This window comes from Hyperoodon ampullatus (assembly GCF_949752795.1).
Source record: "Hyperoodon ampullatus genome assembly, chromosome: 10".
NCBI classification, from domain to species: domain Eukaryota; kingdom Metazoa; phylum Chordata; class Mammalia; order Artiodactyla; family Ziphiidae; genus Hyperoodon; species Hyperoodon ampullatus.
The window spans coordinates 97,813,398-97,839,496 of NC_136923.1; the positions used below are offsets into that span (position 1 = coordinate 97,813,398).

At 39.1% G+C, this 26,099-nt stretch overlaps 1 protein-coding gene across 1 annotated transcript in view; it reads right to left on the reverse strand.

Moving 5' to 3' along the window:
* SYCP2L (synaptonemal complex protein 2 like) overlaps positions 1–21,351 on the reverse strand; it is a gene marked incomplete at both ends in the record, with an annotated part of 72,518 nt that extends 51,167 nt beyond the window's left edge. The window contains 10 exons of the mRNA XM_079712696.1: positions 7,627–7,687; positions 7,786–7,878; positions 10,030–10,075; positions 10,930–10,982; positions 13,004–13,146; positions 14,275–14,309; positions 16,040–16,128; positions 16,239–16,324; positions 20,828–20,852; positions 21,247–21,351. Of these exons, the coding sequence (XP_079568822.1) occupies positions 7,627–7,687; positions 7,786–7,878; positions 10,030–10,075; positions 10,930–10,982; positions 13,004–13,146; positions 14,275–14,309; positions 16,040–16,128; positions 16,239–16,324; positions 20,828–20,852; positions 21,247–21,351 (736 nt within the window). The remainder of the gene's footprint in view (positions 1–7,626; positions 7,688–7,785; positions 7,879–10,029; positions 10,076–10,929; positions 10,983–13,003; positions 13,147–14,274; positions 14,310–16,039; positions 16,129–16,238; positions 16,325–20,827; positions 20,853–21,246) is intronic.
* Between the last annotated feature and the right edge of the window lie 4,748 nt (positions 21,352–26,099).

The following is a 26,099-nucleotide window of genomic DNA, read 5'->3' on the forward strand; positions in this document are numbered from 1 at the left end:
ATATCGATAATTACTTAAACATGAATGGATTAAATGCTCCAACCAAAAGACACAGGCTTGCTGAATGGATACAAAAACAAGACTCATATATATGCTGTCTCCAAGAGACCCACTTCAGACCTAGGGACACATACAGACTGAAAGTGAGGGGATGGAAAAAGATATTCCATGCAAATGGAAATCAGAAGAAAGCTGTAGTAGCAATACTCATATCAGATAAAATAGAGTTTAAAATAAAGAATGTTACAAGAGACAAGGAAGGACACTACATAATGATCAAGGGATCAATCCAAGAAGAAGATATAACAATTATAAATATATATGCACTCAACACAGGAGCACCTCAATGCACAAGGCAACTGCTGACAGCTATAAAAGAGAAAATCGACAGTAACACAATAACACTGGGGGACTCTAACACCTCACTTACACCAATGGACAGATCATCCAAACAGAAAATTAATAAGGAAATACAAGCTTTAAATGACATAATAGACCAGATAGATTTAATTGATATTTATAGGACATTCCATCCCAAAACAGCAGATTACACTTTCTTCTCAAGTGCACACGGAACATTCTCCAGGATAGATCACATCTTGCGTCACAATCAAGCCTCAATAAATTTAAGAAGACTGAAATCATATCAAGCATCTTTTCTGACCACAACACTATAAGATTAGAAATCAATTACAGGGGAAAAAGCATAAAAAACACAAACACATGGAGGCTAAACAATACGTTACTAAGTAACCAAGAGATCACTGACAAACTCAAAGAGAAAATAAAAAAATAACTAGAGACAAATGACAATGAAAACACAACAATCCAAAACCTATGGGATGTGGCAAAAGCAGTTCTAAGAGGGAAGTTTATAGCTATACAAGTCTACCTCAAGAAACAAGAAAAATCTCAAATAAACAATCTAACCTTACACCTAAACGAACTAGAAAAAGAAGAACAAAAAACCCCCCAAAGTTAGCAGAAGGAAAGAAATCATAAAGATCAGAGCAGATATAAATGAAATAGAAACAAAGAAAACAATAGCAAACATCAATAAAACTAAAAGCTGGTTCGTTGAGAAGACAAACAAATTGAGAAACCTTTAGCCAGACTCATCAAAAGGGAGAGGACTCAAATCAAGAAAATTAGAAATGAAAAAGGAGAAGTAACAACTGACACTGCAGAAATACAAAGCATCCTAAAGGACTACTACAAGCAACTCTATGCCAATAAAATGGACAACCTGGAAGAAATGGACAAATTCTTAGAAAGGTATAAACTTCCAAGACTGAACCAGGAAGAAATAGAAAATATGAACAGATCGATCACAAGTAATGAAATTGAAACTGTGATTAAAAATCTTCCAACAAACAAAAGCCCAGGACCAGATGGCTTCACAGGTGAATTCTATCGAACATTTAGAGAAGAGCTAACACCCATCCCTCTCAAATGCTTCCAAAAAGTTGCAGAGGAAGGAACACTCCCAAACTCATTCTATGAGGCCACCATCACCCTGATACCAAAACCAGACAAAGATACTACAAAAAAAGAAAATTACAGACCAATATCACTCATGAATATAGATGCAAAAATCCTCAACAAAATACTAGCACATAGAATCCAACAACACATTAAAAGGATCATACAACATGATCAAGTAGGGTTTATTCCAGGAATGCAAGGATTCTTCAATTTATGCAAATCAATCAATGTGATAAACCATATTAACAAATTGAAAAGAAAAACCATATGATCATATCAATAGATGCAGAAAAACTTTTGACAAAATTCAACACCGATTTATGATAAAAAAAAACTCTCCAGAAAGTGGGCATAGAGGGAATCTACCTCGACATAATAAAGACCATATAGGACAAACCCACAGCAAACATCATTCTCAATGGTGAAAAACTGAAAGCATTTCCTCTAAGATCAGGAACAGGACAAGGATATCCACTCTCACCACTATTATTCAACATAGTTTTGGAAGTCCTAGCCATGGCAATCAGAGAAGAAAAAGAAATAAAAGGAATACAAACTGGAAAAGAAGAAGTAAAACTGTCACTGTTTGCAGATGACATGATACTATACATAGAGAATCCTAAAGATGCCACCAGAAAACTACTAGAGCTAATCAATGAATCTGGTAAAGTTGCAGGATACAATATTAATGCACAGAAATCCCTTGCATTCCTATACACTAATGATGAAAAATCGGAAAGAGAAATTAAGGAAACGCTCCCATTACCATTGTAACAAAAAGAATAAAATACCTAGGAATAAACCTACCTAGGGAGACAAAAGACTTGTATGCAGAAAACTATAAGACACTGATGAAAGAAATTAAAAATGGTAGCAACAGATGGAGAGATATACCATGTTCTTGGATGGGAAGATTCAATATTGTGAAAATGACTATACTACCCAAAGCAATCTACAGATTCAATGCAATCCCTATCAAATTACCAATGGCATTTTTTACAGAACTAGAACAAAAAAATCTTAAAATTTGTATGGAGACAAAAAAAGACCCCAAATAGCCAAAGCAGTCTTGAGGGAAAAAATCGGAGTTGGAGGAATCAGACTCCCTGACTTCAGACTATACTACAAAGCTACAGTAATCAAGACAACACAGTACTGGCACAAAAACAGAAATATAGATCAATAGAACAAGACAGAAAGCCCAGACATAAACCCACACACCTATAGTCAACTAATCTATGACAAAGGAGGCAAGGATATACAATGGAGAAAAGACAGTCTCTTCAATAAGTGGTGCTGGGAAAACTGGACAGCCACATGTAAAAAATGAAATTAGAACATTCCCTAACACCATACACAAAAATAAACTCAAAACGGATTAGAGACCTAAATGTAAGACTGGACACTATAAAACTCTTAGAGGAAAACATAAGAACACTCTTTGACATAAATCACAGCAAGATCTTTCTTGATCCACATCCTAGAGTAATGGAAGTAAAAACAAATATAAACAAATGGGACCCAATCAAACTTAAAAGCTTTTGCATAGCAAAGGAAACCATAAATAAGATGAAAAGACAACCCTCAAAATGAGAGAAAATATTTGCAAATGAATCAATGACAAAGGATTAATCTCTAAAATATATAAACAGCTCATGCAACTCAATGTTAAAAAAATAAACAACCCAATCCAAAAATGGGCAGAAGACCTAAATAGACATTTCTCCAAAGAAGATATACAGATTGCCAAGAAACACATGAAAGAATGCTCGACATCACTAATCATTAGAGAAATGTAAATCAAAACTACAATGAGGTATCACCTCACACCAGTTTGAATGGGCATCATCAGAAAATCTACAAACAACAAATGCTAGAGAGGGTGGGGAGAAAAGGGAACCCTCTTGCACTTTTGGTGGGAATGTAAATTGATACAGCCACTATGGAAAACAGTATGGAGGTTCCTTAAAAAACTAAAAATAGAATTACCATATGACCCAGCAATCCCACTACTGGGAATATACCCAGAGAAAATCATAACTCAAAAAGACACATGCACCCCAGTGTTCACCGCAGCACTATTTACAACAGCCAGGTCATGGAAGCAACCTGAATGCCCATCAACAGACTAATGGATAAAGAAGATGTGGTACATATATACAAGGGAATATTACTCAGCCATAAAAAAGAACAAAATTGGGTCATTTGTAGAGTTGTGGATGGATCTAGAGACTGTCATACAGAGTGAAGTTAAGTCAGAAAAAGAAAAACAAATATCATATATTAACACATATATGTGGAACCTAGAAAAATGGTACAGATGAACCTGTTTGTAGGGCAAAAATCGAGACACAGAGGTAGAGAACAAACGTATGGACACCCAGTGGGGGAAGCGGCGGGGGGGTGGGGGTGGGATGAATTGGGCGATTGGGATTGACATGTACACATTGATGTGCATAAAACTGATTACTGATAAGAACCTACTGTATAAAAAATAAAATTAAATTTTAAAAAACAGTTTTGCTTACACATCAATGATATTTCTAGAAAAGGAAAAAAAAAAAAGGACGGGGACTGGTCACCAGAAAGACCAAGGTATGGTTAGAGGGTTGAAACTTCCAGCTCCCCAACCTTCAGGGAGGGGAGAAGGGCCAGTGATTGAGTTAATATTCCATAATGCCTACATGATAAAGCTTCCATAATAACCCCCAAGCTACGGAGTTCAGAGAGCTTCTGGGTTGGTGAACACAAACGTTCCAGGAGGGTGATGCACCCCAACTCCTCAGAAACAAAAGCCCTTGCACTTGGGATCCTTCTGGATCTTGCCCTGGGTATTCTCTTCATCTGGCTGTTCAGCTGTATCCTTTATTATATCCTTTATAATAAAATGGTAAATGTAAATGCGTGTTTCCCAGAGTTCTGTGAACCATTATAGCAAGTTTCAAACCCGAGGAGGAGCTTGTGGGAACCTCTGATTGGTAGCCAGTTGGTCACAAGTACAGGTGTCAACCTGAGACTTGCAATTAGCATCTGAAGTGTGGGAAGTCTTCACTGTACCTTCATTCTCCCAGAGCTTCACGGTGAAAGGCTCTCCTCCTCTTCCGCCACTTCCTTTACTGCCTAATCTAGCCCAAATTTCCCTCTTTTTCTAGTATGTAAAAGGAGAAATTAAAAATAATAACGCAAGTGATTCTTGTTCATATAAATTCAAATTAATTGTGTCTGTGAAATGCAACGGTCTAGTTGTACATCTGTTTGTAAATTAATTTCAGCATTGCTTATATCTGTGATTCTTTGTGTTCTCTTGGTTATTACATCTTATTAATTTGCTCATTAATTAATGAAATCTTTTACCCACATTTATTTTATATTTGTAGGCAGGTCATGATTTTACCGTTTCAAAAATTACCCTTTAACAAACACCGAAGTTAACTTATGTACACAAGAAATTCCAGCAAGGAACGCTCAGGGCTGAGGAAGGATTACCTTATCCTAAGTAGTCCCATGGGAGAACCTTCAGTTAAGAGTTCAAGGCCAGGAAGGATGGATTTGTTCTTTCCAGGACTTGTATGATGAGAATCATGTTATCCATTAACTTTTCACCCTGGCTTTCAGGAAGCTAAGCACCAAATTTGTTTTTTTTTTAATTGTACAATTTTATTTTATTTTCTTTAAATTTATTTATTTTCTTCTTGGCTGCATGGGCCTTCATTGCTACACACAGGCTTTCTCTAGTTGCAGAGAGGGGGGCTACTCTTCGTTGCACTGCACAGGCTTCTCATTGTGGAGCACAGGCTCTAGGTGTGTGGGCTTCAGTAGTTGTGGCAGGTGGGCTCAGTAGTTGTGGCTCATGGGCTCTAGAGTGCAGGCTCAGTAGTTGTGGCATACGGGCTTAGTTGCTCTGTGGCATGTGGGATCTTCCCGGACCAGGGCACAAACCCATGTCCCCTGCACTGGCAGGCGGATTCTTAACCACTGCGCCACCAGGGAAGCGCTAAGCACCAAATTTGAATCTCCATGGTGGCCAGATCAACCTTCGTGATAGACATTTTTATTCTTGTTTGTGGTTCCAATTTTCCATTTCTATCATTTTGTTATAAATATGCAAGCTGCCCTAAATCCTTTGTGAAAAGAAGTATAAAATCCACATAATTGCATAGTATTTAGTTTTAACTCTTTAGTAAAGCCAATTACTTAAAAAATGATTGTGTATTGAGTTACTTTCAAAACATCCATTTTTTAAGAGACCCAATTCAGGAATCCTGGTCAAGTGTGACTATATCTGAAATACTGAACTGGACCAATACCTTTCTTCTACCCACCCAGAAAAGGATCACTCCTGACTCCATGCCCCTCAACTCTACCTACCAAGAGGAGAAGAAAGGTGAATGACTGAGATTTAAGAAGGGGGAGTCAGGGCTTCCCTGATGGCGCAGTGGTTAAGAATCCGCCTGCCAATGTAGGCGACATGGATTCGATCCTTGGTCCAGGAAGATCCCACATGCCACGGAGCAACTAAGCCCATGCGCCACAACTACTGAGCCTGCGCTCTAGAGCCCACGAGCCACAACTACTGAAGCCAGCAAGCCACAACTACTGAAGTCCGCACGCCGAGCCCATGCTCTGCAACGAGAAGCCACCACAAGAAGCCTGCATGCAGCAACAAAGACCCAATGCAGCCAAAAGTAAAAATTAATTATTTTTTTTTAAAAAGAAGGGGGAGTCAGAGGGCTGATATTTAAATAGTTTTTACATACCCAATTATTAGTATAAATATGTGGGAAAGGGAGGGCAGGTACTATAACCATTTTTAAAAACGGTGGTACAGGACTTCCCTGGTGGCACAGTGGTTAAGAATCCTCCTACCAATGCAGGGGACACGAGTTTGAGCCCTGGTCCAGGCCACAACTACTGAAGCCCGCGTGCCTAGAGCCTGTGCTCCACAACAAGAGAAGCCACCGCAATGAGAAGCCCGCGCACCGCAACGAAGAGCAGCCCCTGCTCGCCACAACTAGAGAAAGCCTGCACACAGCAACAAAGACCCAATGCAGCCAAAAATAAATAAATAAAATAAATTTATTTTAAATAAAATAAAATAAAAAAATAAAATTACAAAAAAAAAATATTGTGGTACAAAACATAAAAATGGTGAACAAGGTAAATGTTAAGTGTGGAGTTCAGTAGTGCTAAGTATATTCACATTGCTGTACAAGAGATCTCCAGAACCTTTTCATCTTGCAAATCTGAAACTCTGTACCCACTAACCACTCCCCATTCCCCCTTCCCTGCAGCCTCTGGTAACTAACCACCATTCTACTTTCTGTCTCCATCAATTTGACTACCGTAGATACCTCACGTAAGTGGAATCATACAGTATTTGTCTTTTTGTGACTAGCATTTTCGACTTAGCATGATGTCCTCAAAGTTCATCTATGTTGTAGCAAGTGTCAGAATGCCCTTCCTTTTTAAAGCTAAAGAATAGTCCATTGTAGGTACAGATCACATTTGCTTTATCCATTCATCCGTCAATGGACACTTGGGGTGCTTCTACCTTTTTTTTTTTTTTTTTGGTTGCGCCAGGTCTTAATTGCAGCAGGCAGTCTCCTTAGTTGTGGCTTGCGGGCTCCTTAGTTGCGGCATGTGAGCTCTTAGTTGCGGCATGCATGTGGGATCTAGTTCCCTGACCAGGGATGGAACCCAGGCCCCCTCCATTGGGAGTGTGGAGCCTTAACCACTGCGCCACCAGGCAAGTCCCTGCTTCTACCTCTCGACTCTTGTGAAAAGGCTGCAGTGAACTTTGGTATGCAAATCTCTTCAAGTCCTGCTTTCGATTCTTCTGGATATATATCCAGAAGTGAAACTGCTGGATCATATGGTGATGCTATTTTCAGTTTGTTGAGGAACCATAATCATTTTTACAACGGGAAAACCAGGCAAGTCATGGAACCCCAAAGGTACAGAGTGGAGGACTCACTAATCTTTTGCCCTGAGCACAGCCTTCTGTCCACAGCACTCACCACCTCCCCTCCAGGTCAAGTGCAAGCAAAAGTCTGCTCGGGAATTAACTAAACATACACTGCAACTGTAAACAGAAACAATACTCAGGACTAAATGCGGGGTAGTTTAGAATTAACATCTTACCTATTACGCTGAAATTAATCGCTGCTTCCTTCAAAAGTCTTACTGAGTCCCATAAAGCACTCTTGGAAAAAATAAGTGAAATTCATGAGCACATAACACATACTTGGATATGAATGCTCTCTACGCACTTAGGTCTAAACAGGAATCGAACATGATTACCTCAGGATTGTTTATATGAAAAGTTACACTCTGAGTTCCTAGGTTGAAATCAATCCAAAATTTCTCTAATTTTTCATCTGCAGGTTTTCTCATCTGTAAGATATAATTTCAGCATTAATATCATATGAAAGGGTCAAATGAAAATTACTCCATTAAAAACAGAACTGCTTTTCTGAGAACAACCCTTTCAACAACTTTAAGATTATAGGGTCACCATTTATTGCCTTACTCATTTCTGCAAAATAGGAGCAAGGTTTCAATTTTATATAAACAATCTATTTCTGGAAAAACCCTACTATACTTGGCAATTTAAAAGATGTTTAAATGTGTCAGATAACTCTAACCATACAAACTTTTTTTTCTGGTGCCAATCACAAAGAAAACTGTTCTATGTTAAAGCAGTAACAATCCACACTGCCTATGGATAGAAACTTCTAGCAAAGGAGGTACTGTGACCAAACATAAATGGTGACTTGCCATCTAACTTCCCATGTGTTAGAATAAGGCTAAGACCTGAAGATTTCAAATTATCTTTATTTTAATTGATCAGTCAGCCCTCTGTATCCACAGGTTCCAAATCCAAAAATTCAACCAAATGTGGATTGAAAATATTTAGGAAAAAGAATTCCAGAAAGTTCTAAAAAGCAAACCTTGATTTTGCCATATGCTGGCCATTATTTACATAGCATTTACATTGTACTGACAACTATTTGCATAGCATTTACATTGTGTTAGGTATCAGATGTAACCTAGAGATGATTTAAAGTACATGGGAGGATGTGTGTACATTATATGCAAATACTAAGCCGTTTTATATATGGGACTTGAATATCCACAGATTTTGGTATCCACGAGGGGTCCTGGAACCAGTCCCCCATGGGTACCAAGAAATGACTGTATTATAAAATAAATATATGCTCTTAAAGAAAGAAGGAAGGAAGGAAAGAAAGACGGAAAGAAGAAAAGGAAAGACAGATTCAAACAATATGATGCTAACAGAAAGAATAAATATCTCCTTCTCTGTCCCTCAAATTCCCGTAGGTACCTTTCCATGGGAACCATTACCAATGCCGTTGCTTCCTCCCAGATGTGTTCTAGACATACTCAGGAAGTATATACAAAGGTTTTATTCCTCAACAATGGGACAAACACTAGACTTAACTATTCTTCCACTTGTTTTCCAGTAAATAGTATTTCTTGGCCATTGTTCCATCATACGTGTCTACTTTTTAACAGCTATAGCGTTGAACAAAGGGGGTTTTTTGGAATTTAATTTTATTTTTTATACAGCAGGTTCTTATCAGTTATCTGTTTTATACATATTAGTGTATACATGTCAATCCCAATCACCCAATTCGTCACACCACCACCACCACCCACCCCCTTCTCCCCTTGGCGTCTATAGGAACAAAGGTTTTAACACAAGTCTATATCACGGGAAGCCAGTGTAAGGACCCCTACTGAAGCTGATGGAAATTTAGAAGTCCTAGAAAGAAGAAGCAAGCAGAGATTGGAATCCTCAGACAACCAGAAAGAAAAACAGACTTGAAATATAGGAATCAGGCTACCAAAATCAGTTCTAGAGAGAAAGAATGTATAACGTAGTCGTGAGCTAACGGCTCAGCTCACAGAGGCCAAGAAGGGGGCTCTCAACCCAAAACAGTGAAATGGTTAACAAGAACATTCTAGAGACACGATGCAGGAAACCTCAGCACAGTCCAGGTTCAGAGACCTATGAAAAGTTTGCCCGGAAATTGAGGTGCTGCAGGTTGGGGCACTTTTACAGGAAGGACCTTGTGCCTCTAGAAACCAAAGAAGGGGGTGAAAAGAGACGGTTCAATTTTGGACTATGAAGTACAAGGCAGAATGATCTAGAGAAAGGAGAGTGACCCTAATTGCTGGGGGTAGAGTGGGAAGCATCTACTGGGTGGAAAGCAATGGACTTGCCTTATTCCCTCCAATCCAGGCGTGAATAATGGTGCTCATCAATAGGATAAAATAAGGCAAGGTTCCTGTAACTGACCTCATGAAGGCAGTATAAACCCTAAAATTCCTTTATGTGGAAGTAACACTAGGGCTCTTCAATAATAAGCTTCAGAGTTAAGGCCTAAGAGGAGAAGCAAGTTTCCTTTTTTAAAAAAGCTCTTCTGTGTAGCAAGAGCCATTTGGCCTGATGTAAACCTACCTATGGCTTTCACTATACACCCCCCACCCTCACAGCCCCTGAAAGAGAGAAAAACATACCTCACGCTCATCAGCAAAAGCAGCAATGCATGGAAATGAATAGACCCTGCAAAACACCTTACAATTAAAAAGTAAAATATGGATGGACCACACACACGACCTACGGATGTTCTATAAACAAGCATGTATAACTAGGTACACCATTATGTCCCTTGGTACAAAGTATGAAAGGGGCTCTCAAACCTACAAATGGAGATCTACCATGGGCAGAATTCAAATCTCCGTCTGGCAGTCTACAAGCCAGGTTTTCAGGTACTATATATAACCTCAACCCAGCTGCTTGGCAAGAGTCCTAATGAAAGGAGTGAATTTAGCCAATATTTTCTCATCAAGGACTTAACTGTCCATAATACGTCTTCCCCTAGTAACCTCAGATCTATAGGAAATTATTCTTCATAAAAGCTCCCTGGAGGATATAAAGTTACAACTGCTCCAAATCACAAATAAATATGTTAAAGGCTGATAGAAATAATTTTTAGACACACACGAATGAATCACTAGGCAGAATGTGTCTAATCTTCTGAGGTTTCTACTCAATGGATAACTTAGTAATGCTCAGTAAATTCTGTATCCTACATTCTCTCCTAAAACAAATCATAGATTTTTTTTCTCTTTTTTTTTTTTTTTTTTTGCGGTATGCGGGCCTCTCACTGTTGTGGCCTCTCCCGTTGCGGAGCACAGGCTCCGTACACAGAGGCCCAGCGGCCATGTCTCACGGACCCAGCCGCTCCACAGCATGTGGGATCCTCCCAGACCGGGGCACGAACCCGCGTCCCCTGCATCGGCAGGCAGACTCCCAACCACTGCGCCACCACGGAAGCCCCCTAGATTTTTAAAAAAATATTAGACATTTTCAGAATAGAATTAGTCAATAAAGTAAAGCTCAGAGAAACGTCTTACCTTCTTTGGTCACCAAGTCTGTCATTTAGGTGATTGAGAAACCGTCTACAATCCTTTAAAGTAAATAATGCAAACTTTTTTGTTAAAAAAAAAATCAAGATATTTAATTTAAATACTACCCTTTGCAGCATGTAGAGGCCAGTGTTCACTACTACATTTCCAGGACCCAGTGACAACACAAGGCTTCACAAGGATTCATTATTAATCACGATAACTAAAATAATACTTTGTGTCAAAAAGAGGAGGCTCCAGACTCACGTTCTGAGGCCCCAGCCATGAGACTTGCAGCTGAGGAATGCTTAGGTCTCCAAAAGTTTTATGTGCAGGAACAAGCAAGAGAAATACCTCTTACTGATGACCTGGATTGTAATATTTGACTAACCCACAGGGCAACCATCTCCCTACCATCTCCCCAGCACAAGCCAACCACAAACCCATGAAACTTATCAATTTGGGGTTTACCCTGGTGTATTTAACCACTGTAGATTTTCCTTATCAGGAGTTCTCTAACCTGCTCCTTCCTGGAATCTCTCTCCTGCTAAAGGCCCTAAGAATAAAGAATACGTTAAGAGTTCTCCCAATCAACAGTGACCAGGGAGGCAAACTGTTACCCCCAAATTTCTAAAACCAAAGAGATACTGATCCAGGCTTTTATCCCTTTTGTTAGCAAAGACTGTCTGTTGTAGTCAAACAGTCCTCACACTGTGTCTAGATTCAGCACTAAATGGACATTAATGTGAACTTTCATCTAAAAGCAGTTCCACTAAGAAGCTGATGGCTCTAGGGGGAAAGTGATTTGAGAAAGAGGATAATTACTTTTGTCTTATGTTCCCCTAATTTCCCTGCAGATGAGAGAACCACACAGAGGGGAAAGGAAACTAATACTGGAGTGTCTACAACATCTCAGGCACTTTTAGTTTCTCTCATTTAATTCCCACAATTCTGAAGTTGGTTTTATTCCCATTTTACAGATGAGAACACTCAGGCTTCACGAGTCAACTATCAGCTCCAAGGACATATTGCACAACACAGGGAATATATAACCAGTATTTTATAATAACTATAAACGGAACTATAACCTCTAAAAATTGTGAACCACTATACTGTACACCTGTAACATATAACATTGTACATCAACTATATTTCAATTAAAAATTAAAAAAAACACAAAAGTCAACTACTTTGCCAAAATGTATACATCACATCAGTCGGGGAGGTGGGACCCAAACCCAACTCACGGTATTCCCATTTAGATCAAACTGCATCCTGGCTAAACAACTACTGCAGATCTGGCAACGGGCTTAAAGTCAAATTTAACATATTTCATAATATATTTGAAGGTTCAGATTTAATAAAATCCCAAGTGCTCAGCAGTTTTGACCAGAAAGGCTTTGTTTAACATGAGCACTGTTACTAATAATTTCAGCTTTTCCTACAGAATCACCCTCATCTTAAGAACTTTTTTAAAGGAGAGGGAAAACATTTTAGCTATTTTAGGATAAAGGTGAGCATATAGCAAAGCCATAAACTACATCTGTGCTACTTGAGGACACAATCACAGTGAGGCCGGGTTGCATGGAAGACACCGAAAATTATTGTTCTTCCAAACTGTGAAGGCTAGAGGGCTCACAACACAAGCACCCCATAATACTCCTCTGCTACCAGAGCGCCCATGCCAGCTTCAGCCTCCTGTCACCATGCCAGCTACTCTCTGCAAGGCCGAAATGCACATTCTTTTCTTCTCCAACTCTCCCTACCCTTCAAGGTTTGTTGAAAACCACTTCCCACTCCATGACCACTGTCTCTGACTGGATCCATCAAACTCACACAGTTCTGGCTCCAGGCTAAGTTTCCTGTAAAGATGTCCTAATTGTATGCTGGTATCTGGTCCACAAATATTCTGTTTCTATTACCCTCAAGTTATTTCACATAAGTGGGAAACAGGAAGTTTAAGAATGGCGACCTAATCACATTTAAGAAAAAAATCCTCCCCTGAGCCCAACATACAGGAAGGCTCTGAAAGGATGCTTCATAAATATTGATTAAGTGGAATTTTCATGACCAAGAATCTCACCGTCTCAAATTCTCGATCTCTAATTTCTTTGAAAGCCTCAGCAATGGTATCATCTTCAAACCACTGATGGACAAAGTTTTCCCTTGATTTTTTCATGGTCAGTCTACACAACGCTTCACAGAGAGCCACCTGCTGGTCATAATCTAGAGATTAAAAATACGGCAGACATGGATAATTCTGGGCACAAAGCAAAAGAAAAAATGAGTTCCACACATCAGCATTTGCTCTAAGAAGGTCCATCTTAGAAGACTAGCATTGTGTCTTATAGTTATAAGCAGAAAGACATATCCTGGAGCAATTATAATCATTTAAATTCATCTGTAAGAAATACTAGGGGAAAATCCAAATGATAGGTCAGTATACAACAAATTTTTTAAAAATGATATTTCTGCAATTTATATTTTAGATATATTAAAACATTTATCAAAAGCAACTTTGTCCAAGACTCACAGATAGAACAAACTAGTGGTTACCAGAGGGAAGGGGGGAGGGGCAAGATAGAAGTAAGGGAGTAAGAGGCACAAAGTATTAGGTATAAAATAAGCTACAAGAATATATTGTACAACATGGGGAATGCAGCAAATATTTTGTAATAACTGTAAATTGAGTATAACCTTTAAAAATGGTGAATCACTATACTGTACACCTGTAACTTATATAATATTATACATCAACTAGACCTCATTGTTTAAAAAGCAGCTTTATCCAGGCTTAAATACGTCTATAAAAATAAAATCCTAAGAAACTGTAGTATTTCACAGCAGATAAACAAAACTACACATATCGACATGTTTAGATTTCAAACAATTTTAAAGGTAAAAAGCAGGATGCAGCTGGATATGCAAACTTAAATTTGCAAAAACAATAATGTATGTTGCTGTGAATACACAGAATAAAAGTACAAAAATATTCTTGGAAATGAAAAACAAATCCAAGTCAAAGGGTTGCCTCTACAAATGGCGAGGGGAATTGGATGGGGAGCTGGACACAGGCGCTGTACCTGTAACTCTGATTTATTTAAAAAAGGATTTGAAGCAAATGTGGAAAAAGGATCAAATTTGACTATGCTCATTGGTGAGTAAAGGAATATTCATTAATTATTCTTTATGGTTTTAGCATGCTTAACTCTTTCATCATAAATTAAATATAAAAATCCTAACTTCTATTTTTAATTTGACCATAACTTATTCCCCATAGTTCCAAGATGCTCATAAAACCCCCAATGTCCAATATTTAACATTCTAACATTGAAAATTCTTAATACTTCTTACCACCCACAGTCAAGATTGTCCTTGCAAGGTCTTTCCTGAAACATTTAGATAAATTTCATTTTACTGAGATGAACATAAGTAAAACTCTACTATATTGGCATTAAAATTTTAATCCAAGATGTATATTTTTGAAAGTATTTCAAATTCATTGTCAAAATTTCCTCAACATCACAAATACATCTTTTTGGAAAAATTGTCAAGTTTATATATTAATGACTTACATATACTTTTTACAAAGAAGCTAGAGCTACTATACATTCTGAGGTTCTATTTCTCCCTCTGTAAAGTGAATTATAATTTGATGTTCTCTGAGGATTCATCAAATGCTAAGATCCTGGAATTTTAAGTCACCTCACCAGCCTGTGAGGATGCATACCCTCTTTTTCTTTTTTTTTTTTTAAACATAGTTTGACACCTGGAAGAAATGATACAGTAGGTGCTGTGGGTCTTTCCTATAAGCTTTTGGAACTTATTTTAAAAACTGATAAATTTAAGTTAGAGATGTAATGGGATTAAGTTATCACATTATTGTAACTAACACAGACTCCCATATTGCATATTCACTTAAGAATTTCAGTTAAATGATAACAAGTGTTGATGTTGATTTTTTAATATCTGAAATAACTCTCACGCTAAAGAATGGATTTAAGAAATCTTGTAGTAGTTCAGTTTCTCATAATAAATGGATTGATTTGTCACAATTAAATAGAAGCCTTAGAACAGCACCACTGAGAGTTCTGCTTACTTTTATGTTTGCAGATTTTACATTTGACTTGAAGCACAGAACACTCAAGAACTAGACTAGAACTCAAACAGTAAGGCAGGACCACTGCATTAGTCTGAAAACTTAGGAGAAAACATCAGGTCGGCGTCTCTCCAGATCTAAGTACACCACTAAGGGTAATGATTAACTAATCTATTCAATGAATATTTTGTAGGAAAAATTAAGAGAAAACGCTGCATCCTGCAAAGACAAATTAAATGGACAAACATGATGAGCTCCACGCTCACCAATCACGTCTTTCAGGTCTACACTGTGATAAACTGGGTCACCCTGCCTCTTGCTAGTCATGGCTGCATGTCCCCCGAATGATCGTGTGCCACAATGATGTCACCGATGCTGGTTGGTGGTCAGCACACAGTCACAGGTTTAGGTTCAGATTTCAAAACAGGGTGCTGGTGTTGCTCTTCCCATGGTCACACCTTACAACCTTCTCTCCAAATTTCTATGTCCCAGGAACTACATAATTGTGAGTGGGTCACCAAAAACCCCAAAATCCATCCCTTGAAAAGCAATACATGCCCTATTGGTATAGGTAATAGCTGGTAACCTTTGAGCATTTGCTCTCTACCAGGTAATGTGCTAATGGCTTTCAATGGATTGCCTGATTCGACCTGTACATTAACTCTATTATCAGTGTTAAAGTTGACTCCATCTTACAGATGAGCAGACTAAGGTGTAGTGAGCTAAGACTGTGCTCTAGAGGAGCAACCAGCTTAAGTGGCCAAACTAGGATTTGAAGCCTGAGGTCTGGCACCACAGTCTGTACTCTTAACATTCTCCCATGAGTCACTAATCCGGTTCACATTCACAATGAAAAATAATCTATAGCCTGAGAAAGCATTTCACTGCACAAATTTGATGCGGGGTGGGGGGGGAACAACCCAACAACCCCAAACACCCAAGGAGAACAAAGACTGAGGTGCTACAACCCGGAAAGATTTTGCCCTTACATCACCACCTAATCGGGCCAAGGTCACGTACATAAGACGACACGAGCCTTCTGACAAGACAAGTTGTTTTCTGTCTTCTCGAGGTACAGCTTGCAGAATGCCGTTCAAGGTCCTCAGTGCCTGTTGGGAGTTGGGGAAGGTTTTCACAAGGAAGAAACAAAACGGAGACCTGGGCACGAGCTTCTCCACGGGGTCCAGGGCAACTGCTACCAGCACTAGTTGCAACTCACCTCCCGCTGGATCAAATGATTTACACTCTCTTCTGTCACCAGAAATCCTAAGGTGAGTATGAAGGAACCCAACATCTGACTTTTCCCTGAAAGCAGAATTTTCAAAGAATCAAACTGATGCTAAAAAAGAATAAGGAAAGGACTCCTGCACAGCAGGAAGAGGCAAAGGCTGAACAGCCATGGGCAGTAAACATTTCAGAAATGATGTAGTCTGAGCAAGGGACAAATCACAGCCTGCTTCAAGATCTAGAAACCCCCAGGCCACAATCGAGTTGCACGGCCTAGATTCCCACTGAGGTAAACAGCAGCAGTACGTGCAAAGTGTGACTGTCTGTGATCACTGCATCTCAGGCAAAGCTACTTTTTTGTCCAGAATGAACAATGTGCAAGGGCAGCTCCTGCACACACTTTCCCACTGTTTCTGTGCATTTCTTACATTTGTGTATTTTATAGAAATAAAAATTTTATAATGGTCTTATGCTAACAGAAGCAAAAATTTTTAAGTAAAGCGTTGGTCTTTGTTAAATAGCTTAATCATAGAAACTTCAATGGCTACTTATGTCAGAAAGTAGTAACAAAACAAGGTATGTGGTAATGCTTTATGCTTATTAAACAATAAACTATTATTTCATTTATGCACATTGTGTTTAGATATGACAGTGGTAGTGTACACTGCAAAAACTCATGGTAAAGTCCTAACATTACTTTGATAGGTTCAGAGGCTCAATTTGGATATGTGAATTTTTTTCTTTTAACCACACATTGCATACTTTTTAATCCCCATATAACTCATGAAATTGTGGGAATCCAAATCAAGGAGTAGAAATTTTAAAAAGATCCCTCTTCAGTCCAAAAAAGCCACATTGATACTGCTGAATGATTTCTGGAAACAAGAAATATGGCCAGGGGCTGAGCCAGAAACTTGCCTGCCGGCTTAAAACTTGAGAGAGAGATTGTAACAGAGCCCAGGTGACCCAGGTGGACAGCAGTGGACCCTAGAGACTTTTATGCACTCTGTTAACCAGCAAGTATCAGATGTCATTCGACCTTTTCACTTAAAGAGTAGTAAAGAGAAACTAACAAATATAGCCCTATGAAAACGGAAGGAGCATAATAAGTTAAGAGGTAGCAAAAAAGTGACTTTTTGAAAAATGCTTACTTCAGGAAATAAAAGATGATAGAAAGCTGGGAAGCCAAATCAAAAGCATCTGATTTATCAGCTCAAAACTCAAAAGAATGTGAATTCTATGAAATAAAAAATTAGATTTGTAAGAGAAGGCAACAGTATAAGATGAACATGGAAGTAAATGAGAAAGAAATATGTAATATGAAAATCTAAGGCATTCTAGATATTTCAATCTGAGAGAATTTAATACAGGGAATTAGTTACAAAAACATAGGTAGCCACTACCACCCCCTATACATCCCTGGAAAACCACGGGGAGGAAGTGGTATTACCAGATCCCGGGAATGAAGGTCACCTAGCAAATGCTGTAGCCACAAATAAGCCAGAGTCACAGGAACTATGCAGTCACTCCCAGAGATAGCCCCTCAGCAGAAGGGAGCGGGAGGAATGTCCTTCCTACCTCCAATTTCCTGCCATTGGCTAAACCTGGCAGGCAACCAGCTGGTTAAAAAGCCTAGGAAATTGTTCTCTGCAAAGTAGAGAGAGAGGAAGGCAGAGAGAAATGAATCTGAGAGCAGAGGTAGATCACCACCACCCACGGGTTTCAAGGAAGCAAAGATGTGAGAGCAGAACTGAAGTCCATAGTGGAAGCAATGAGAGCAGAATTAGTTAAAGCATCGGCTTCCGAGAAAAAAGTAGCAATTGCTCTCAAAATACACAGGAAAAAACGAGTGGGAAAAATATGTGAAGACAAAAAAAAAAAAGATGCAATGGATGAATAATAGATAATCTTAGAAAGAGAAGAGAAGAGAAAGAGTAACTGTAATCATCCTTTCCCACTTCCTCTCTGATGTAACAGTTATGCTCTTGGGTGGGACTAACTAGCTCCAGGGGTGGATCCTCATTGGCTTAAACGATGCAGGGGCACCCCATTCATCTTTTCACAGTGATCGGTTCATTAGGGGGTGGAGGTGGGAGGACACAAGCAGAGCCAAGCTAGGGCTTTCTTCTGCCGCTGGAGGAAAGTGAACGTTTCTCCCCCAGATGTGAACCAGGAAGCACGGCTCTGGTTGCTGGCCGCCATCTTGCAACCACCAAGGGAGACCAACTTGAGCTCAAAGACAAGACTCGGAGGAGGCAGAACAGAAAGAACTGCAGGAAACAGAGCCTAGCTACAGCCAAGCTGCTCCTGAAACTTCCTGTCTCTGACTTTCTGGTTCCGTGAGCAAATTAAGTCATCTTTAGCACTTAAGGCTGTTTGAACTAGATATCCTGTTACATATACTGAAAGCACTTTAACTCAGCAGTTTTCAACTAGAGGTGATTTTTGCTCCCCTACGGCACACTTGCAGTATTTGGAGATGTTGTCACAACTGGGGGAGTAGCAGGGACTGCTATCTACGTCTAGTGGGTAAAGGCCAGGGATGCTGCTAAACATTCTACAATGTATAGGACAGCCCCCCCCAAACAAAGATGCATCCAACCCGACCCAAATGCCAATATTGCCCAAGTTGAGAAGCCCTGCTCTAACTGATAAAATTATCAAAGAATAAACTTTCCCAAGCTAAAGTAAGAACTGATTTCAAAACAACTCATGAAGAACCACATAAAACAACACGTGTGCACATGTGCTCACAACACTCAATATAAGGCAGTGAAACAGTTTTGAGGGGAGACTCTGGACTCTGCAAAGCAAGAGCTATATTGGATAAAAGCCACAAGAACACTCTTAAATGATAAAAAGCACTGACCATGTTCCACCCACATACCCTAATAACCTCTTCAAAATGTATTACAGCAGATGGAGACAAAGCAGAATAAAGAACTCAAGAATGAGAACATCAGGCCATAAACAAGCTGGTAGTGAGCCCTAAATAACTACTGTAAATAAGATTGCAATACAAGGCAAAGAGCAAATACTATTTACAAAGACATATATATATATATATATATATATATATATATATATATATATATATATATATATATATATATATATATAAAATACAGGACTAAAACCCTGGATTAAATTAAATAAATCTGGGTAGAAAATGGAGGAGGAATAAAAACATGTTGAATTCCTTGACATACATAAAGAAGAAATAGGTGCTATTATTTTGGCGCTCTCATGTTGATGTTGATAATTAAATTAAGAGCAACAACCAGAAGAATAAAACTAGGACATAAGCCATTCAAATCACTAGAGAGGAGCAAATAGTGAAAGAAAATATAATCCATATAGCAAAGCACAAAACAAAGGAATCATAAAAATGAAACACATACAGTAAGGTGAGGTCATGAGGGCGGGGCCCTCATAATGAGAATAGTGCCTTTACAGGATGCCAGAGAGCAGCTTACTCTCTACCCATGTGAAGACACAGCTAGAAGGTGGCTTTCTGCAAGCCAGGAACTGTGAGAAAATAAGTTTCTGTTGTTTAAGCCACTCAGCCCATAGTATTTTGTTATGGCAGCATGAGCTGACTAATACAGTCACCTAGAGCAGTGTTTCTTCCATTTGGGACAATGGAGTGACTGCTGGGACTATATGAACCTATTAAGTGGTCCAAGCAACAGCTATAGGCTCAACAGATCTCTCTCATATGTATTTTTTTTCAAATATGCAGTGTACACACTGTTGTAAATCAATAAAAGTTTATTTTTAAAAGTTACAAAATTCAAAGTAGTTTTTACCACTGGGTATTTTATCAACCAACTTTAGAGACAGGAACTATCACTTATGAAGTCCAGAAAAAACTGACTTGCAAGTATTTGGATTCGCTGACTTAGATTATGGAGACCTCTTTTTAAAAATCAACCAAGCACCATGCACACTTAAGCTTCTAGTACTAAATGTCCTCAATTTACAAGATACCATCCACTGTAGAATGTAGTGTCAATTTAATAACAGCTTTTCAAAAGAAAAATAAAAAGATGGACAATAGGGAGCAGACATATGCATTTTAAGATAGCCCCGATTTCTGTGCATCTTTGAATCCACAGTTTCATAATTCAAAGTGTTTGTTGGGTTACCTTTAACATGAGCCACATTGAACAACATCATCGCCCTAACCTCCAAATTATCTACCTTTTGAGCTCTTGAAAGACAGAGAAAGGCATGAGAATCGGCTCCAAGTTAAATCAGTAATAGCTAACTTTTGCTGTTTTGGAATGACGGAAGTGGCTCTCCATCCCTGATTGGAGCTAAATGGCCAAACGGTGGCAGGAGCAGCTAAATAAAGATGCACCGCAGGCAAATGAGACACTTTAGAACAAAATTCATTTCAGCATCACAATCTGAATACCAATAAACATGGCCAATTAATGCAAATATAATAGTTAAACCCACTTCACTTTTATATATCATTTAGATAAATATTCTTTTCTCTAAACAGGAATATTCTATTAATGAAAGGTATTAATATTCTATTAATAACAGCCAATTAGTAGTAAATAATACACTTACCTTTACTACTACTTCTGGAAATAATCTAATAAAAAGAAAGAAAAAAGTGAAGCTCGTATTATTTTTAAAAAGCATTATAATCTATAACATTAATGTGTTAATGCTGATAATTCTCTAACAGGCAGGAGTTGACTTTAACTACAGTAGAAAAAAAATTTAGAGAAATCCTATTTGACTTTCAATTACTTTATTAAAATCAGCCTATCACCTCCAATCAGGTGAATAATATAAATCACCTCATTTTTCTATAACATTGGTTATATACATTTGTTACTATTTCATATATTTCTAATAATAAAATATAAGAGTCTTTTAGTAAAACCCACATCTTAGAAAAACACAAGTTTTATGAACAACTTGAAGATTCCTACAAATTACCAATGGTATCTGCTCAGTAAAGCATCCAACCTCATCCTTACCAAGGCTGTGTCAAAAAAGTCTTCTGTCACATTAATCAGAGATGTGTCCGAGGCTAGGTCTGTCATGGTCAGAAATCCTGCTGTTCTTTCAAACCAGGAAGCCATGTACACAAGAGAAGAAACACTAATGCAACCTCTGTGACTGAATAGCTACTGCTCATTCGATAAAATTTCACAACAGAGTTCTATAATTTTAAAGACCCTTTTCCATTTCACTTAGGCCTGGTTCTGAGGCCCCCATCTAGAACACTCCAGAATGGAATCAGACTGCTACAGAGTTGCAACAAGTTCTCAGATACCAGCAAGAACTGGAGACTTTGCCAGGATCATCAACACTAGAAAGGCTTGTAAAGGGGGCAGTGAGTGGTTAAGAGATAAATGAGCCTTGTCTACACAGGAGAAATTCCTGTTACCTGGGAGGCTGTAGAAAACAAGTCATCAAATATCAAAGGACATGCAGATTTTAGAAAGTGCTCCAGAAGTATGCTAGTACAGTACACATGCCTCAGGCCTGGCCACCTTCCTTTTGTCAAAAGCTTCCAGCTAATTGGAGATTTTTTCCCCATAGGAACATACATCCAAGTTCATATTACATTGCTAGAACTGGTGTGATTTAAAATTAACTTACATAAACCTTCCTAGAACATATTCAATAAAGTGAAGGCCATCTTTGGACCGTTTTTTGCTGAGGCTAGTCACTCTTACCAAAAAAAAAAAAAAAAGAAAGAAAGAAAGAAAAAATCCTAGTTAGAAGTCATCAGTTGACCAAGAAGTTAGTGACATGAGTTTGTGATGAGTAACTCTTATAGGAGTGGGGCCTTGGAAACTTTGTCCACTTTATAGCCAGGAACCCAAGGTACCAGCTGAAGACCATGGACAGACCCATCAGCTCTCCATCTTGGCTGCACGTTAGGAAAACGTGGGGAGCTTTGAAATGCCCTGATGCGTGGGACCCGTCGTGGATCCAGAAAATCAATCTCTGGTGATGGGACCCACGCAGTGTATCTCGTTAAAGCTCTCCAGGTGATTCTAAGGTACAGCAAGGTTTGGAAGTCACTAGGCAATGTCTCTTTTATCTCAAATCACACAAATATTTGCATTTGATTGAATCATCCACCTCCTGAAGCAAACCTTTCTCCAACAGCCCGAGGGAAGAAATGTTCCTCTACACAGCAAAACTCACCGCTAAGGTGACATTTTCTTCCTCCCCATGTTCATACTCAAAATTCTATGCTTTTAAATACATTTTTGTCACTATTCTATTTATGGCCCCCAATCCTGTCCCCCTCCTAGCCCACCAAAATACACTGGCTGAGTATAGATTCAGAGAAGTGGGGAAAATGCCACATTACTTGATCAAGACTTGGACTAGAAGGTCACTCTGAAGCCATTTATGTGCCGTGATCATACATGGTAACCCATATACCAGCTGCCCTCACAGCTGCATCATTACCAGAAGCCAGATAGTTACTGACAGATGCAACAGCTGTTACTCATTAAGCATATGGTAAGGGACAAGTTAATTCTTCTGGATCTTCAAGTACAGGGCCAAATATATGTTCCTTTCTATAGGAAATTCTTATTCTATGGAGAATAACTTCCCAGCACACTTCATGTTGAGCCTACAAACACAGTGGGCTTTAGAAGTGTAAAATCTAGTATCCCATTCACTTTGATAATATCAATCTATTCTCCTTGGCCAAAACCTACATGAATTAATAGTACATGCTTTAGAATGTGTTTAAATTATGGCTATGGCATTTCCATCACCAGCTAGAATTCCAGTGGGATGTGGAAATTCCTATTTGGTTTCAAAATTCCTGTGGAGACTTGATCTGACACTTTCAACCTTGGGATGGCATTCTTAAGCCTCAAAAGGAATTTCAGTTTGGAGCAGATCCCAATTCATCCCCCCAAATCAGCTTAAGGCTCCAAAGTACCCCTGGAACGTCCCTGCCCCATTTCCTTTGGAGTTTTTGCTCTTTTTCCCTGCTTCCTGTTATCTGCCTAGGTGTATCAGGGAGTTAGATGGGGCTAAATGAAATATATAATTCAAAATGAAATATACACGGCTTGCATAAATACAGCCCTGAGATTTACACTCCCACCCACCCCCTACCCTAGCCGCAGACACTTTTAAAGTTCCTGAGAGAAGTTAGGAAAGCCTGGAGTTTACTCTCTCTCCCCCATGGAGGGGCAGCCCCATAATTAGAGGCAATTTTTTTTTTTTTTTTTTTTTTTTGCGGTCCGCGGGCCTCTCACTGCTGTGGCCTCTCCCGTTGTGGAGCACAGGCTCCGGACGCGCAGGCTCAGCGGCCGTGGCTCACGGGCCCAGCCGCTCCGCGGCATGTGGGATCTTCCCGGACCGGGGCACGAACCCGTGTCCCCTGCATCGGCAGGCGGACTCTCAACCACTGCGCCACCAGGGAAGCCCATTAGAGGCATTTTAAAGTGAAAAAGGACAGAGACATTTCCTTTGCCCAACCTGATCTTTATAAACTTCAGGTACTAAAGTCCAGGGGGTAAATCAGAGATTTAATGGCAGCCAGATCACCCTTCCGCCCTCATGTTCTCACCAATAATCAATCACAGGGCTGCAAATCTTATCATGAAAAAAAGAGAAATGCAGCAAGAGACTTTGCAAACTCTGCTTTGCTTCCAGGTGCCATTATTAAGGCACGCATGATGTTACCTCCTGATTAATTAAGAGCAGGTCAGAATTGCGTAACGGGGGTGACTTAGAATAAGCAAAAAGTATTTTGGCATGTTTTTCAGACTCACCTAGGATTTTAGAAAGTTGGAAAGTGGGCTGTGGCTAGGGGAAGTATTTGATAATTTATCCAGGTCCAATCTTGTTGATAAAGTTTATTAACAGAGTTATGGGGGAGTGTGTAACAGTCCACTCTCTCCATCCTACATATCCAAGTTAAATTCACTAATAAAAAACATACTATTACTGCACTGGCTTGTCGAAGGGAGGAGAGGGCTGTGTCCGACGTATTCCTGTACACTCCCCAGACTGCTCTGCCCACCGCATACATCAGGAAACATACGTGGAGCTTAAGTTTTGATTGGATGTAGGCAACAAGCACTGGTACCGATTCCTTTTCAAATTTGATTTCAAAGGAACATAAAATACCAAACTAGGCAACTGGATCCTCTCTAGTTCTTTAAGTTACCCAAATCCATACAAAATGAAAAGATGGCACTTATCTTTGGGATCAGTCCCTGCTGAATTAGCAAAGGCTCCTCTTCTTTGAGGCTACCAATGAAGAATCGCTGAACACATTTCAGCAACAGTGAAACGCACTGAAATTCATTTTTATCCAGTTCCTTGGGATTAGACCACACTAAGTTAAAAACCTTACATATAGTTACACATTGGCATTCTGGTTACAAACCAAAAAAAACAACTCACTTGCCTTATTTATTGATCTGTCAAGATGGTGTAACAAAAGATTATTATATTTTTGAGGAACGTGGCGCTCTCTCCGTTGAAAATATTCTTCTATTTTCTGAAATCCATCATGGAATGCATTAGTAATAAGTGACTGAAGCTGGAAAGTGGATAGCATGAAAATTACTATTTTTCCCCAAGAACATTTATTTCACAGTAATATTTCTATCATTATCAATAATAATTCAGTGCAGAAATAGAAGGTAAATATAGAGAGTTATATCTTGAACAGTAATCATGTAGACAATGATTTTGTTGTCTTAAGACAGTAATTGGCAAAATGTGGTTCCTGGACCACCAGCAGCATGGGCATCACCTGGGGACTTGTTAGGAGTCAAACTCTGGGGCAGGGCCCGTCAGGTGATTCTCATCATGCTAAACTTCGAGAACCGCTGACTCAAGGAAAACTACACCTGAATTACAGGTATCTGTGGGTAGAGACTTTATCCTCAGTAATGTTAGAAATTCTAAACACTATAAAATTCAAGCCTATTATCACTTATTAAGTTACATAAATGATCATAATAGAAGAAAATGAATTCAACAGTAATAATTACAGTTAAAGGCAATTGATAAATATGCAAATTGCCACGATGAATGAAATTGAACTTTTCTGCCTGAAAGCTTGTTAAGACCTATTTCTAAGTGTGTATGTGTATATATATATATATTTGAATAACAGATACATTCTTAAATATCTGTGCTATAAAAGATATTTTAAAAACACAGTCCAATTCTACAGGCTAAATGACAATATTCTTTTAATAAGGAGTCATTTTACTACCTACAGCCTGAAATTCCACTTTTTCTTAGTATTGATTTAAATAATGAGACAGCATTTGAAATTAAACATTTAAACAGATTTTTTAAGTTACCATACAGTAAGCTTTTTGGAGCCAAGTGGGTTCAGTGCCCTGCAGATGTTATTTAATCCTCACCACCAATCTAGCGGTTAGACTCTTTATCTGGGGATAATAATAGCAAGGCTGTATGAGATCACCCAGCTGAGATTCACACTCAGATTCCCTGACTCAGCAGTTCCGGCTTCTTCCCACTTAAAACTCTGCCTGGCTTCTCTATACTCAGAACAAATCCAAACTCTTTGCCTTGGTCTGCAAGGCTCTGCACGATTTGATCTCTGTCAGCTTCTCCTGCCTGACTGCCCTGCTGAGTCCTAGAATAAGTCAAGCTCTTCCTTGCCTCAGGGCCTTTGCACTGGCTGTTCTATGCCTTGACTGCTTCTCCCCACCACTTACCATTCTGGCTCCTTGTCACCCCTCAGATCTCAGCTTCAGTATCAACTTTTCAAGTAGGTCTTCCAGGACCTAAAGTTAGTCAAGTGCCTACCTCCCCCAGCAATTATTCTCCATGACAACGCCCTGTTCCTTTTCTTCCT